The sequence below is a fragment of the Ranitomeya imitator genome, chromosome 10, assembly GCF_032444005.1.
Source record: "Ranitomeya imitator isolate aRanImi1 chromosome 10, aRanImi1.pri, whole genome shotgun sequence".
NCBI classification, from domain to species: domain Eukaryota; kingdom Metazoa; phylum Chordata; class Amphibia; order Anura; family Dendrobatidae; genus Ranitomeya; species Ranitomeya imitator.
The window spans coordinates 35,719,385-35,736,687 of NC_091291.1; the positions used below are offsets into that span (position 1 = coordinate 35,719,385).

A 17,303-nucleotide genomic window follows, 5' to 3' on the forward strand; every position below is an offset into this window, starting at 1 on the left:
CTACTAGTACCTTTAATGGGCCTATAAGGAGCGCACCTCTAAGCGGGACTCACATGCGTCAGGGAATCCTGTTTCCCCGGAGCTTCTACGCTGACAGCCGGTATAGCACCTGGGTCCATTACAGCTGCGGTGCCTAGCGCTATCTAGCCACTTACCTTAAATCCTTTTGCTTGTGTCCCAGTCCCCCTACAGGAGCGAAGAGGAAGACCGCCCCCTTGCTGCCGCCCTGACCCGGAAGTGATGCGGCAGCGGTGAACCGGAAGTTCAAAGCCCATTTACCGCCGAGGAACACATGGAGTCCAGCGTTCTCTCCAGCATTCTGCCGAACCTGCCTCTCCTTGCCGGACTATCTGCGAAGGGATCACCCTGCAGAGACCATGCGCAGGTATGCTTGGGGTAGTCATCCGAGGTCGAGAGCCCCCCCCCCAGGGGGAAGCGACCTCCTCGCCAGGAGCAGCGCTGCACTGGCGTCGCTGAGGGACCCGCTTAATTGGGTGTCGGCGATACAGAGATTCGGCCCGTGGGAAGGAAGAGGCTGAGCCCCCCCGATCCGCACGCTCTGTAGGGACAGCGATCTCTCGTCGTTCCTATCCACAGTGGGACAGGAAAAACACTGAAGGGTGGAAGGGGGAGGGTCCTTTTAAACTCTCGTGTTTCCTGTCCCACTGCGAATAAGAAGGACGTCCTCCATGGTGCTGTCAGGTGGTGACCTGGAAATAGATATTTAGCTGCGTGGGCAATCGGGTCCAGTTTGTCTGCTGAGGCCGCTGATAAAACACCCTGACTAAAGAGCTTTGCACAGGCAGACACAGACTTGGTTACCCATGTGGAAGCGAAGGCTGGACAGAGGCGCGAGCAGCTTCAAAGGTGAATTGGCAAGAGCCCCGATCTGTCTGTCAGTGGAGTCCTTGAAAGAGGAGCAATCAGGAATTGACAGGACAGTCTAACGGACAGGTGTGAAACTGGAAAGTCCATGGCTGGGGGTTCTGCCCATTTGCTGAGAAGATCGGGGCAGAAAGGATATAAGATATCCAACTGCCTTCTACCTGGGAAACACTTATCCCGGTGTTCCCACGGCTTTGTGAAAAGATTCCCTCAAACACCTTGTGATTGGAAAACAACCAGAGAGGGCGCTTTGACTTTTTGAATGAGACAGACTGATCTGGGGCAGGACACTGATCTGATTGACGGCAGAGATGAAGCTGTTGACCATATTGTGGAGTTTGATCCGTGTCAGAATCAGAATCTGACTTTGAATCAAGGTCGGACCACGGGGCTCCGTCAGGGAAGCAGGAGTGGGACACTTGAGGGAATTCTGAAGGACCTAGAAGGAGAAGGGGAACCAGATGAGGAACTAAGGTGTGTCCACTTCACTTATCCATGACCTGCCACACTCAGGGTGATGGATGGATGCCTGCAATTTATCCGGAGGATTAATCTTAGAACTGGTGGTGCCTGACAGGTTATATAGGACCTGCACCAGGTACTAGGATAACTTGGTTAGGTCAGTTACGGATTGAGAAATGGCGACAGCCCACTCTAGAAGTTGTGCCCTCATCCCGGGCTTGCATGGTGGTGGAAGGGGTGCAATCTGGGCAGAACGCAGAGGTCTGAACTGTTGGTCCCTTCTTTTAACAGAGGGCACAAATGTAGTGGATAATAGTGAGGGAGGCACGGGAGAGAGACTCCCTAAGTCTGGGCATATCTAGAGGCCTGGGGCTGCTGAAGAGAGCCAAGCCTAGAAAGAAAACAGCCTGTACAGAGCCTACCGGTTTTGGGAGCAGAATCTCCGTCTGAGTAGGTCGGTGTGCCTGTTGGAAAGAAGGATGGTCCTGGGGGGGGGGGGTGAGGGAGGGACCGCTTGTTGGCTGTGGCTGGAGCTGTAATATTACCGAGCCGACAACAAGGAAGCAGAAGGGCTTTGACCCGTCGCGCTGATAAGGCCCGCTCTGTGGGTAGACAAGTGCTCCCATAGGAGCGAGAACCCTAGCGCGCTGACTGGCTGGTGCACACGTGGGGAAGGGATTAACCGAGCGCTCCCATACGACGGACAGCGAGAGCATGAGCCCTCGCACGCTGATTGGCAGGCAAGCACGAGGATGGGTGTGTACAGGGGAAGCGGATGCCTGAGAAACCGGGGAGTAAATTTATCTCAGACATCGGCGAGTAGGAAAGAAAGTGTGATGTTAGAGGATAGAAGCTGGAGCATCCATAATCCCTGTAGATACCCCCGCGCCTGAATAGTAACTGTGGAGAAGGGAGGGACAGTACCTGTCGGGTCGAGGTCCCAACTCCCTCGTATCAATCCATCAGGCGCCCCCAGGTGAGGAGGGGGTGGTCACTGGAAAAGAACAGGGCGTCCTCCTTCCCACAGGGTTGTGGCCCCAAACGGTGCAGAAGACGGCGTCGACCCTCAGGAGGGAGAGCTACTGAGGAGTGACCACAGTCTTTCTCCAGGTACTGCTCCGAGGAGAGGGCTGGGGAACAGGCAAAAGGATTGGCTGACATAAGCCACCCTGGGACACGCTTGAAGTGTCGGCGAGTAAGGTATTGCCTCGCAGACCAGAGATGGTACGATGTGGATGGCACCACACTGTTTCCAGTGTCACATATTTGGGGAAAACCGAGTGTGAGAAATGACACCATGTTACCTTGAAGAACCTGAAAAAAAAGCAAAAAAGTTAGTAACACACAAACAAGGTGACCTAAGGAGAAAAAGATGGCTCTGGGATCAGATCTAGGTCTGCCTGCTACTGACATTAGGCTAAAGTGAGCTTTATGCCGATCAATGGGGTGTACCCTGCTGAGGAGCCAGTTTGTTTTTTTTGCCTAGTGTCAGCCTCCTACAGACGGCAGCATACACCCATGTTACCGGTGACCCCCAATGACGCAATAAAGAAAACAATTTTGCCGTTCTTGAATTTTTTCCCATTTACGGTGTTAATCTGGTTAACCGTTTCTATATTTTGATAGATCTGACTTTTCTAAATGCGGTGATACCACAGGAATATTTATTTTTTTATTTTTCAATGGGGGAGGAAGGTAATTTGAACTTTTATTTTAATTTTTTTCATATTTCTTGAACACTTTTTCCCTTTTCATTGAACTTGTTAGTCCCCTTAGTGTACTTGAAGCTATGATTTTCCGATCGCCTGTGCTATATGCAGGGATTCCACAGCATCGCTGTATATAGCAGAAAACACGATGTCCTTTGAAACCTGGTCACATGTAAAATTTAAGAGGAGCTCCATAATGACAAGCATGGGGATCATCTGCTGACCCCCTGCTATGACAATCCATCGGTGACCCGCGATGGCAGAGAGAATGAAACGCATGCATGCCGGGGCATGTTACATAGCGCTGTCAGAGAATGACAGCGAGAGTTAACAGGTTAATAATCATGGGCAGAGCATCGCAACACCCACAATTGTTAGCGGCAGGTCCTGCGTGAGCCTGCTCCATACACCCGCTTACGAATTGAGTTATACACGTACGGCGAATGTCGTGAAGGGGTTAAATCTAAAGAGAGAGAAAAATTGTCGCAAGATAGATTCATTTACAGGCTGAGCTGTTTCCAGCGTTGGAAGAAGTCCTGGGACGGCATCTCAGTAGCTTGGAAGAACTTGTTGGTGGTAATCGGCAGTTTCAGTGTGATGTTTTGTAGTGTTCCTCCATACCTAAAGATGATATGAAAAAAAATATGAAAATAAGTGGAGATTAGAAATGCTCTTAGGGTTGTGTGTCAAATAGCTTATTTTTCTGGAAGCAAAAACAATACAAATTTAAAGTTGTCAATTACCTAAACTTAATATTAATGAGAGGTGCATCGTCAAAGTCCGTTAAGCACTCAATGTTCAGCACTTGCTGAACTTGTGCCCCTCCTTCCACCATGGGGTCGACCGGCTTGGTCTGAATATTGAGCTGTATTGCTGAATGTTAAGGATGGTGAAACTATTAATGGAAACAACTAATAACTAATGCACAATTATTATTTATAAACTCTTAAGGCAGCACTCCGGGATTGCTTATTTGGCCGTAAATGGTAATAACACAGAAGTCCTGGAGTATGCCTTGTGTATACCCGATTTAGTTGATGTGCTATTTCCAAGTTGTCTGCCAACATGATTTATTCCTCTGCTCTGATATTGTTGGAGGCTTATCAAAACTGCACTTGGTTTGTGCTCAGAAAAGAAGACAGTGACATCAAACTATTTGTCCCTTACTTTGCAGTGTCTCTAAAGTCAGGCTGCCTCCTGCTTGTAATAGGTTTCTCAGCCAGCTTTCAAGCAGGAGACAGGAGAGACCAAGTAAAGCTGAATCTCATAGGCTACTCATCAGAAGATTGCTCACCTGGCATTGATAATTGTTGTGAATCCGCTTAGTTATATATCTGAAGCTAATCGTTTATCACTACTTATATAACTGTCTCTGTAGTTGACAAGAGAGGTGGAGTCCGTGTGGTGTCCAAGAGCTGCCAGGAGTAGAGAAACAACAATTGACAGGACTCCCGTCTGGCATGCTGCCGTTGACTTGATAGAAAATACTCAAAAAGGATTAAAGGTTAATAAGTGCACTCATAACTATATTATTAGGGATGATAATCATGCACAGACCAGTGCATAAAGGATATGACTCTGCAGGTCACCTGGATACGACACGGTGGGTGTAAAGCTCTGGAACTGCACCGAGGTTTTGTTACCATAAAACAAATACATGCGACCTACAGCAGAAGAAAAAGACGTTAAACATACAGCTACAACAGCAAAAGCAGGAGGCAATAGCGCCATTTTATTGGCAAGCCATATTGTGGGCCATCATTGCTACTTACCCAAGTTCTGGCGGAATTCAGACTTCACACCGATCTGCAGAAGCTGGTTCTCAAACAGGACACCGTTATTCTTGCACACGAACCTAAAAACCACAAAAGCAAGGAAAGGTTTCATTATGGGCTCTGCAGTAAGCCACGCTCTGGGAGAACCCGGCAGGATGAAACATACGGCCAAATCAAACACATGCGAGAAACGCCACCATCTAGAGCATCACACGTAGAACAGCAGACAGTGCAAAAAAAAAAAAAAGTGGCGAAAATGGTTGGAACACCTCGCTGTACAGAAATATTGCTGACCAAGCAGAAATTTTAAGGAGTATTCCTATCTCCAAGATCCTATCCCACTAATATAATGTTAGCAAATATCTCCAGTTACAAATGTAGTATAGTTCTTCTGATTTGCTATGTTGCCTGCCCCACGTGTAGGGCATGCAGTAGCTCAGGTATCCATGGTGACGACCACTCAGTGACAGTTAGTGCAATGCCCTGCACATGGAGCAATTGACATCGCTAATCAGAAGAACTATACTACCTTTCTAATTGGAGATATTTACTAATATTATAACACCTACTACATACTGGGATAGGACTTGGAGATTACTATGATGAATAACTGGTGTGACAAATATAGTCGTTCACACCCGGCTGTTAGCTTTCCGTTCGCATAGATGAAGCCAGTGACCAACAGATGCAAGATGGTGACTGGCGGTCACGTGGTTTACCCAAGCGACATCCTCTTCTCGATATACTACCCTGTTCTGCTATTAGGTGAGGCATCCCCATTCTTCAGACAAGCATGTCCTGTCAATATCCCATAAAAGTAATTTAAAGGGAAACCCACCGTACAATATAGTTGCACTATTCCCACCGCCAGTAGAAGGCACAGGAGAGTGTGCAGGTAAATGGAAAGCAGAAAGTTTGTGCACCCCTGCATACTATCAGACAAGAGCTTAGCTCGCAGTGCTCCTTCCCGAATATCTTGCCTCCAACGTGTGGTTTCTCGATACCTTTTTGCACAAAGTTGTGTTGCATGCAGCCTGTACGGACACATTAGCCTGTACGGACACATTAGCCTGTACGGACACATTAGCCTGTACGGACACATTAGCCTGTACGGACACATTAGCCTGTACGGACACATTAGCCTGTACGGACACATTAGCCTGTACGGACACATTAGCCTGTACGGACACGTTAGCCTGTACGGACACGTTATCCTGTACGGACACGTTATACAGAACGGCACGGCAGAAGTAAAGCGCCAGACCTATGTCCAGAGGCATCGAGCACACACGCAGGAGTACACATGCCTGTCTTACTTGTTTAGGAGCTCATCAGCCTCAGCGATAGGTAAAGCAGGATCCTCGGAAGCAGCAGAGCCAGAGCTGAAAGTTGAAGAGGAAGAAGCGGGAGGGAAAAAAAAAAAAAGAATGGGAAAGGCGAGGAGGAGGATGCAACCAAAAAGGAGAGAAAAAAAATTAAATGCATTTGTTAGGGAAAAGCGTTAGTCATTAATAGACCACAAAAATTAAATGGGTAAGGGGGCAACTGGAAGAGACCTTTACTCTAAACTGGTTGCACTGGGAAGGTAAGACACAAAAATATCACTTATTAATACAGAAACCTTAACATTCCGGAATGGTGCAAATCGATAGTCCAGACCCGGACCATGGTGCTCGCCCGGAATCTGTGGCCACTGATTAACCACCCTGGCATCACACCGCTACCATGATGTTGCACCAGGCCGGCTAATCGAAAGGAGATCCGCTGGAAGGTAGGAGGCGATTCGCAGGGTGACCGAGTCCTGAAAATCAACTCGCACCAACCAAACAAGGCTTAAAGGGGTTGTCCATTCCTCAACTTATCACCTATCCAGAGGATACATGACAAGTGTCTGATTGATGGGGACCACGCCATTCATGGGAGTAGTAGTCCGCACTTATTAAATTTCAATGATGCATTTATGAAAGAAAAAAAAAAAAATCTGCCCTTACTCTGGAGGCTGGGCGGCATCCGCCAACAAAGACGAGGGACTCTCAGACGCCGGCTCCAAGTCACTGTACACCATCCAATCACAGCAAGACAAGACACAGACAAGAAACAATCCCACCAGCAGCAAGACAGAGGGGGAAACACAAAGACCAAGGAAAAAGAAGACAGGAAACGGACATGCAATTAGACAGTGGATGGACAGGGCGGCAGCATACACACAGCAATGTAAGCGGGAGACGGGATCGGGGAAGATCCATACACATGGGGTCCGCGAGCAGACAACGCAGCGCCGCGTTACAGCACAAAGCCGTACCACCGAGAACAGTCACATCTTGTATTTGAGGATATTTTCTTCGACCTCTTTTTGCATTGAATGTAAAAAAGTTGACAAGGAATTTGTCAGGTTTTTGCCACCTAATATCAGAGCAGCATATTGTAGAGACAGAGGCATTGATGCCAGCGATGTGTCACTTACTGGGCTGCTTGCTGTCATGTTGATGTGTTTTCTCTGCTGAAGATCATTTCTAGAGGACTAGTAAACCTGCTGTCATGTAGTCCAACCACCCCTCACCCCACTCATTTGCCGCTTGCTGGTTATACAAAGTTCCGCAGTAGAGAAAGCAGTGATGACCGCATGCAATCCAATAAGCTACATCACTGGAATCAGGGTCTTAGCCCCTACATCATGCTGCGCTCAGAATAAGTGGCAAAAACCTTGTGACAAATCTGCTTTAATAAGGATGACTATCCTTAAAAGGGCTGTACAAAGTTTGAAAGTTATCCCCTCTCCATGGCATGGGCGATAACTATCTGATCGCTGGGGGTCCTCTCCAGCACTTCTGATAACTAGACGTGAGGGCAGCGGTTGATCGTCTATCTCCACTCCATTCATTCTTAGTGTGCCAAAGGCCAGCAGAATGCTGCGCTCGGCTATCTCTGGCGGTCCCATACTGAGTAACTGGATAACTTATGTGTTGCCTCCTCTATAATATCAGATTGATGGGGGTCTTTCAACCAGTACCCACAATCGATGTGTTATGGTCTCCTGCTTACTACTAGGCACGGCTTCATACATTTTGTAGTGGCCGAGCTGCTCAATCTCATTAAAGAGCACCGAAACCACAGTACAGCTGTGAAAAATAGTACCACATTGGTAGGCAATGAAAAGTCATCACTGTGACCCCTTTAATCTGATCATTTTTGCAGTAAAACCATGACTTATTAAACACTGACAATCATCAATATTTAAGTCCTGGAAAAACTCCAAAATGTAGAAAAAAAACTCCCAGAAAAGCACAATTATAGTACGTTTCCAAAAACTACAAGCAAGCATCCATACCTGAGAAAGTTATCTTCAGTCCCCGGAGCTAGCGACGAAGCGGCAGATGGCGAATCTGAAAACACATCCACCAGGAGGCTGCCGGCGTTCGGTGCCGCAGATCCCGTAACAGGGGCGGTCCGCAGATTCAGGAGATCCGCAGAGGGGGAAGGAGTAGACTGTAAAAAGAAAGACGGCACCAGATATAGAAGATGGTGCTAGGAATCGTGTAAAAACGGCGTCTCTATGCACTAGATGTCCTAATACGCAGCCTCGTACCGCAGTGCTCGGCGTTGCTTCCACTCCACCATTTATTTCAGAGTTTTGATCCTTTTTCCCTTCTTCTAACTCGTTGACGGCACCAGGTCCCTTCTTCTTCTTAAGTTTGGCCAGGATCGAGGACTCTCTTTCTGGGAAAGGAGGCATCTCTTCCAGAACTGTGGCCTATAAAAAGGGGCAAAAAAAATTAAAATAAAATTGGGAATTGCAGTAAGTTACCATAAGACATATGATAATTATGAGCCTCCGCGGTGTTCACTAACCCCCTCCTTACCAGGACATCCGTGCTTGCAATGGAGCTGAGCTTCAGGTACTCTACTGCCCTCTGCTGGAGCTCCACGTCCGCGTTTCGGATCTGACTGTCGGAGCGCAGCACGTCTTGAATCGTGGGTTTGGTTTCCGGGAAGAGGTTGATGAATTTAATGTAGGTGGAGAGTAGAAGGGCTCGGGTCGACACGCTGCACAGGTGGAACTTGGAGTGCAAGAGGTTAAACTGCACCAAAGGACTACGTAGAGAAACATAAGCAAGGCATTCTTTTCAGCATGGCGATCATCATATTGGCTTGCCCAATTATCTGTCCACACTATACATCACCGGACCATAAATCTGATGGTCTCTCGACTTGTGACTTTATAGGTTTTTAATAGGGAGTGTTGTAAACAGAGAGGTGACCTCTACTGAGGCTGGAATATTTAGGAGAAAAATTATTACCTTGACCTAGGATCTCCAGCGATGAGGTTTCCAAATTCTCCAAGGATGTAGCCCCCGACTTTAACCATGTTCTCATGACACGCTGGGGCCTGTAGAGCCTGAAAATTTACAAATCAGATACTTGACACACAACTCCGAAAATAAATAAATAAAACAATGCACAATAAAACATTTTCTATGAACTTCCCCAAATCTAAAAAGCAGATTATATTCCCCACAACAAAAAAAAAAAAAAAATCTTACCTCGAACACAGTTTTGGCGGCATAGCCCTGCACGTCATCCCGGTTTATGACAATCTGGATGACGCGGTACCAGACCTCTTCGCTGACATAATCCCCGGCAATGCGGATCAGGTTCAGAATAGTGTCCACGTACCAGCTGTAATCCACGGCATACTTCTCAGCCAGGATGGCGACTTTCAACACCTAAATTTGGAGAAAGTGAACGACTGTTTGTGCAGAGCAAAAGGCAACTTGTTCCGTAACAGATGATCTAAAAAGCGTGTAGTCCCACGTTCAGTATCATCCTTTAGTGAGACAACGATTCATTTATGACCAGAACGGTCCAATGATTGAAAATCTTCAAAAACATACATAAACTAGCCACAGTAGCACAAGTTGGCCAAAGAAATACACACCGAATGTTACCCCCAAACCATAAAGGAAAATGCCACTTACAATTTCCTCCCGGATTGAATAATCTGCCGTTTCCAGGTAGCTCAGCATTTCAGACACGATCTGCTTAGCATTTGTACGGTCGCACATGGCGTAGAGGAGGTCTGCGGCTCGCTGCCGGACGCTGACGTCTCTCTCCGTCTGTAATCAGTAAGCGGGACATATAGAAAGTGAATAACACCTAAGTGTCAGACAATTTTTACAATTCCGACCCCTGTCACTTTATGAGGTTATAACTCTGGAAACCCTTTAACGGATCCCGCTGATTCTGACATTGTTTTTTCGTGACATATTGTACTTCATGTTAGTGGTAACATTTCTTCGATATTACTTGCGATTATTTATGAAAAAAAATTAAAATTTTGAAAATGTCGCAATTTTCCAACTTTGAATTTTTATGCCCTTAAATCACAGAGATACAATATGTCACACAAAATACTTAATAAGTAACATTTCCCACATGTCTACTTTACATCAGAACAATTTTGGAACCAAAACTTTTTTTGTTAGGGAGTTATGAGGGTTAAAAGTTGACCAGCGATTTCTCGTTTTTACAACACCGTTTTTTTTTTTTAGGGACCACACCTCATTTGAAGTCATTTTGAGGGGTCTATATGATAGAAAATACCCAAGTGTGACACCATTCTAAAAACTGCACCTCTCAAGGTGCTCAAAACCACATTCAAGAAGTTTATTAACCCTTCTGGTGTTTCACAGAAATTTTTGGAATGTTTAAAAAAAAATAAAAAATGAACATTTAACAAAAAATTTACTTCTGATCCAATTTGTTTTATTTTACCAAGGATAAAAGGAGAAATTGGACCCCAAAAGCTGTTGTACAATTTGTCCTGAGTACGTCCATACCCCATATGTGAGGGTAAATTACTGTTTGGGCGCATGGCAGAGCTCGGAAGGGAAGAAGCGCAGTTTGACTTTTCAATGCAAAATTGGCTGGAATTAAGATGGGACACCATGTTGCGTTTGGAGAGCCCCTGATGTGCCTAAACATTGAAAGCCCCCCACAAGTGACACCATTTTGGGAAGTAGACCCTCTAAGGAACTTATCTAGATATGTGGTGAGCACTTTGAACGCCCAAGTGCTTCACAGAAGTTTATAATGTAGAGCCGTAAAAATAAAAAAAATCCTTTTTTTTTTTTTCTTCACAAAAATGATTTTTCGCCCCCAATTTTGTATTTTCCCAAGGGTATCTGGAGAAATTGGACCCCAAAAGTTGTTGTCCAATTTGTCCTGAGTACGCTGATACCCCATATGTGGGAGAAAACTGTTTGGGTGCATGGCAGAGCTTGGAAGGGAAGAAGTGGCATTTTGGAATGCAGACTTTGATGGAATGGTCTGTGGGCGTCACGTTGCGTTTGCAGAGCACCTAATGTGCCTAAACAGTAGAAACCCCTCATAAGTGACCCCAATTGGAAACTAGACCCCCCCAAGGAACTTTTCTAGATGTGTGGTGAACATTTTGAACCCCAAAGTGCTTCACAGAAGTTTATAACACAGAGCCGTGAAAATAAAAAAATCCTTTTTTTCCTCCACAAAAATGATTTTTTAGCCCCCAGTTTTGTATTTTACCAAGGGTAACAGGAAAAAATTGTACCCCAAAAGTTATTGTCCAATTTGTCCTGAGTACGCCGATACCCCATATGTGGGGGTAAAGCACTGTTTGGGCGCATGGCAGAGCTCGGAAGGGACGGAGCAGAGTTTTACTTTTTCAACGCAGAAGTGTATGGATTGAGATCGGACGTCATGTTGCGTTTGCAGAGCCACTAGTGTGCCTAAACAGTGGAAACCCCCCAGTTCTATCTCCAACCCTAACCCCAACACACCCCTAATCCCAATCCTAACCCCAACACACCCCTAACCACACCCCCAACCCTGGCCCCAACCACAGCTCCAACCCCTAACCCTGGCCCCAACCACACCTCCAACCCCTAACCCTGAGCCCAACCACAGCCTCAACAGGAAAATGGAAATGAATACTTTTTTTTATTTTATTAATTTTTCCCTAAGGGGGTGATAATGGGGGGTTTGATTTACTATTTATAGCGGGTTTTTATAGCGGTTTTTATGATTGGCAGCCGTCACACACTAAAAGACGCTTTTTATTGCAAAAAATATTTTTTGCGTTACCACATTCCGAGAGCTATAATTTTTCCATATTTTGGTCCACAGAGTCATGTTAGGTCTTGTTTTTTGCGGGACGAGTTGACGTTTTTATCGGTGCCATTTTCGGGCACATGACATTTTTTGATCGCATGTTATTCCAATTTTTGTTAGGCAGAATGAACAAAACCAAGAAACTTGTGAATTTCTTTTTTGGGGGGGGGGGGGGGCGTTTATACCATTCCACATTTGGTAAAATGGATAAAGAAGTTTTATTCTTATTCTTCGCGTTAGTACGATTACAGCGATACCTCATTTATATCTTTTTTTAGTTTTGGCGCTTTTATACAATAAAAACTTATATAAAAAATTATTTTTGTATCGCTTTATTCTGATGGCTATAACCTTTTTCTTTTTTCGCTGATGATGCTGCATGGCGGCTCGTTTTTTGCGGGACAAGATGACGTTTTCGGCGGTACCATAGTTATTTGAATCCGTCTTTTTGATTGCGTGTTATTCCACTTTTTGTTCGGTGGTATGATAAACATTGTTTTTTGCCTAGTTTTTTTTTTATGGTGTTCACTGAAGGGGTTAACTAGTGGGACAGTTTTATAGGTCAGAGGTTAGGGACACAGCGATACTAAATATGTGTACTTTTATTGTTTGTTTTTTTATTTACATAAAGAAATTTATTTTTTGGAACTTTTTTTGTATTTATTTAGGGTTTGTTTTTTTTTTTTTTTTTTACACATGTAATTTTTTTTTTTTTTTACTTTTTTACTTTGTCCCAGTGTGGGACATTGTGTTATATTGACAGATAGCAGATCTGACACTTTGCAATGCATTGGCTCAGATCAGCGATCTGACAGGCACTGCAGGAGGCTTGCTGGAGCCTGCTCTGAGCAGGCGCTTGCAAGCCACCTCCCTGCAGGACCCGGAAGGACCCCCGTGGCCATCTTGGTTAAGTATCATGTTCAAATATAATGTTTACACACACACAAAAATATAAGTGAATATATATATATTTCTAAAACTAAACATGGGCAAAACAGAATTCATCATCTTTCCCCATTTCACTCGTCTCTCCCAACAGACCTATCCACTCTCCCCAGTCCCACAAGCTCGCTGCCTCGGGGTAATCCTTGACGCTGATCTCTCCTTCAAACCACATATCCAAGCCCTTTCCACTTCCTGCCGCCTTCAACTCAAAAATATTTCACGGATCCGTACATTCCTAAACCAAGAATCTGCAAAAACCCTAGTGCATGCCCTCATCATCTCCCGCCTCGACTACTGCAACCTCCTGCTCTGTGGCCTCCCCTCTAACACTCTCGCACCCCTCCAATCTATTCTAAACTCTGCTGCCCGACTAATCCACCTGTCCCCATCCCCCCCCCCCCCCCCCGCTATTCCCCGGCCTCTCCCCTCTGTCAATCCCTTCACTGGCTCCCCATTGCCCAGAGACTCCACTACAAAACCCTAACCATGACGTGCAAAGCCCTCCACAACCTGTCTCCTCCATACATCTGTGACCTCGTCTCCCGGTACTTTCCTACACGCAACCTCCGATCCTCACAAGATCTCCTTCTCTACTCCCCTCTTATCTCCTCTTCCCACAATCGCATACAAGATTTCTCTCGCGTATCACCCCTACTCTGGAACCCTCTACCACAACACATCAGACTCTCGCCTACCATCGAAACCTTCAAAAAGAGCCTGAAGACCCACCTCTTCCGACAAGCCTACAACCTGCAGTAACCACCGATCGACCAAACCGCTGCATGACCAGCTCTATCCTCACCGACTGTATTCTCACCCATCCCTTGTAGATTGTGAGCCCTCGCGGGCAGGGTCCTCATTCCTCCTGTACCAGTTATGACTTGTATTGTTCAAGATTATTGTACTTGTTTTTATTATGTATAACTCTCCCCACATGTAAATATAATAATATATATTTTATTTTTTTTCCAAGCCCGAGGTTTAGTAATGAACAGGTGTCAGCCAGATACCCTCATTAATAAAATGGTCAATAAAGAGTTAAAGACACGCACGAAATCTGCGTGAAATGCTGTATCTGTTTAATTTTCCAAAACTTTATAAGCGCATGTTCCCACGGTCAGTAAACGCTGCGGGAAGGACGCTGAATACATCCGCAGAGTCCAACCCGCAGCAGCCAGATGTTACAGCATAGTGGATGGGATTTGAAGAAATCCCATGTCCACTATGAGTGCACCAGCATCCGCGTCTTCCCTGCGGAGACAGACATGTGGCGTGTCTTTCCAGTCCGCAGCATATCTATTTATCAAGCAGAGACGCTCAGTTCCCGCAAGATAAACGTCCCGGTACAATGTATTGAGCGCAGTGATTCCGCATGGTTCAACGAACACATGTGGAATCACCTGCATTCAAAAGCCGGCAGCGCTTTGGACGGAGTGGACATGTGCTGCGTCCAAAGCGCTGCCGGTTCCTGACAGTGGGAATAAACCATAAAAACAAAAAATTTGTGTGGGCTCCCGCGTTATTTTCTTAACAAGCAGAGGGAAAGCCAACGGCTGATGTTAATATTCTGGGAAGGAGCCAATAGCCATAAAGGTTCCCAGGTTATTACTGCCAGCTCACAGATGTTTGTTTAGCCTTTACTGGTTTGTTTACAGGGAACCCCAGAAAATTTTTTACATTGGGTCCCCCTATAAAATCAAACCAGCAAAGGCTAGACAGACAGCTGCGGGCTGATAAAATAGCCTGGGAAGGGGCCATGGATATTGGCACCCTCACGAGCTATAAACATCAGCCGCCCAAGAAATGGCGCATCTTATAGATGGGTCAATTCTGGCACTTAGCCTCGCTCTTCCCACCTGCCCTGTAACGGTGGCAAGTGGGGTAATATTTGCGGGGTTGATGTCACCTTTGTATTGTAAGGTGACATCAAGACCACGGATTAGTAATGGAGAAGTGTCTCTACGACCTATCCATTACGACACCTATCCATTACTAATCCTATAGTTGTATGGTAAATAAAGACACAGCCAGAATAAAATCTTATATTAATCTTAATTAACCATACTCACAACATCGCCTAATCCTCGAATCTCTCAATCTCCTGCAACAAAAATAAAATAAACCAACACAAATACTCCCTGTCCGCCATAGTCCTAAATAACAAGTGTCCCACGACTATCTCCGATGTATAACAGTCACATCGGGAAATGTGACCGCTCTACACGGCTCCGGTGATGCACAGTTCCGGAGTTCATGCTCTCACTTACGGCACCGCTGTGTGAGAATTTTCTCATGCAGCGGTACCGTAAGTGACTGCACGAACTCTGGTGAACTCTCTCATGGCGGCGTAGCGATACACTGCGGGAGGATACCGCCTGTCAGTGTATCGCCGGAGCCGCGTAGCGCAGACTATCATGTCCAGAAGCCCTTGTGTGGAAGGAGCATGGGTCACTGGTATAAAGCCGAAATTCTCTGATTTGTACGTCACAAAGTGATAAAACCTGGCCTACCCGGTAGTTGTTAAGACCTACGAACGAGGCAACGTTCAGGATCCATCCAAAGAGATCCAGGGGATCTAGATTTATGTGGAGGCTGGACAAGCTGTCCCTCCTTAGTTGGGGCCTTCACTAAGGGTACGTTCACATTTGCGGTTTGCGCCGCAGCGTCGCCGCCGCAACAAAACGCATGCGTCGTGCGGCCCTATCTTTAACATTGGGGCCGCATGTGCATGCGTTGTGTTTTGTTGCGTTTTACGCCGCATGCGGCGTTAGGGCGCACCTGCCTGGGCGCGTCAAACGCAACATGTTGCATTTTTCGGGCGGCGCCGACCTTTTCAAAAACGCATGCGTCGTGCGGCCCTATCTTTTAACATTGGCGCCGCATGGGCCGCATGTGCATGCGTTTTGCTGCGTTTTTGTTTGCGTTGTGCGTTGCGGCGACGACGCTGCGGCGCACAACGCAAATGTGAACTTAGACTAAGGGATCCTTTAAATAGAGGCTGACCACTAACTCCCCCGGCCATGAGAGATGAAGCCCGGCAAGCTGTAGTCAACCCAATTGGAAGAGCTACAAACTGCAAATGAGGAGGAAACACTACATTAACGTGAAGGAACTTCTGATGGGTCCTTGCAATGGGGGAACGTTCACTGATGACAGAAGTCAACCTTGTTGTAGGATGCACCAGCAAAAAAAGGCAGTGAATTCATGCAAAATCAACACAAACTAATACAGAGCTGTTCTTCTGTGGGGCCATGACAATGTTGTAACAGAATCCAAACAGATGCAAATGACTTGAAAGAAAGACATATGAGGCTGGGGCTCGAGGCAAAGGAAAAAAGAAACCTACCATAATTCAGAGATGAAAATATGATTTAACACCAAATCCCCGACAGTGTAAATAAAATAAGGGAAGGGGGGCAAATGTCAGCAGTTCTCCCTACTGTTAAAATGTTGATAATATCAAAACGTTTTCTTTTACATCATTTTTCAACTACTAAACCTTTCTTAAAAATTAAAAACATGAACGCTTTGCATTTTTTTTCAATTGCAGAAAAAGAAAATTTGGGACGACAGTCCCTTTAAAGGGGTATTCCCGTTTCCAAGATCCTATCGCAATATGTAGTAGGTCTAATAACAATAATATTAGCACATACTTCCAATTAGAAATGTAGAATAGTTCTTCTGATTCGCTAAGTCACTTACCCCATATGCAGAGCAATGCAGTAGCTTAGGTATCCGTGGCTATGTCCACTAACCACTGACTGTCACTGAGTGGTCGTAACATTGATACCTAAGCTACTGCAATGCCCTGTACATGGAGTAAGTGACATAGCGAATCAAAAGAACTATACTACATTTCTAATTGGAGGCATTTGCTAATAAATAATAATAATAATATTACTACACCTACTATATATTGGGATAGGATCTTGGAGATGGGAATACCCTTTCAAGTCTTGAATACATGCTACATTTTTACATAAAGTCTACAAAACAATACTTCTTATAATTGTTCGCTCACCTTCAGGGCATTAATGACCGTTTCGATGTGCGTCTTCACAGCTTCATGGGAGAATTCAGAGCTGGCCAGCGTGCACATGCTTTCCAGAGCTAAATAGCGCAGATTGGTCTCTCGGTGCTGTAGGAATTGACCCAGTTGGTTGCAGGCTCGGACCAAAAGGTTGGGTTCGCTGAAAGGAAGAAAAAAAAAAAAAAAAAATTATATATATATATATATATATATATATATATATATATATATATATATATATATATATATATATATATATATATATATATATATATATATATATATATATATATATATATATATATATATATACATACACACACACACACAGGTATAGATATTGTTAAATAG

At 45.3% G+C, this 17,303-nt stretch overlaps 1 protein-coding gene across 3 annotated transcripts in view; it reads right to left on the reverse strand.

Annotated features, from left to right (window-relative positions):
- Positions 1-17,303, reverse strand: part of LOC138651360 (AP-2 complex subunit alpha-1) — a 63,044-nt gene that overhangs the window by 10,896 nt on the left and 34,845 nt on the right. The window contains exons 9-21 of one of the 3 annotated variants that reach the window (XM_069741483.1): positions 16,944-17,112; positions 9,808-9,945; positions 9,373-9,555; positions 9,130-9,227; positions 8,692-8,923; positions 8,418-8,582; positions 8,160-8,317; positions 6,823-6,885; positions 6,148-6,213; positions 4,829-4,911; positions 4,630-4,720; positions 3,800-3,922; positions 3,561-3,677 (exon numbers count right to left, since the gene is read on the reverse strand). In XM_069741483.1, coding sequence (XP_069597584.1) covers positions 3,561-3,677; positions 3,800-3,922; positions 4,630-4,720; positions 4,829-4,911; positions 6,148-6,213; positions 6,823-6,885; positions 8,160-8,317; positions 8,418-8,582; positions 8,692-8,923; positions 9,130-9,227; positions 9,373-9,555; positions 9,808-9,945; positions 16,944-17,112 — 1,686 coding nt within the window. The remainder of the gene's footprint in view (positions 1-3,560; positions 3,678-3,799; positions 3,923-4,629; positions 4,721-4,828; positions 4,912-6,147; positions 6,214-6,822; positions 6,886-8,159; positions 8,318-8,417; positions 8,583-8,691; positions 8,924-9,129; positions 9,228-9,372; positions 9,556-9,807; positions 9,946-16,943; positions 17,113-17,303) is intronic. The other 2 variants (XM_069741481.1, XM_069741482.1) reach the window with 2 other exon arrangements.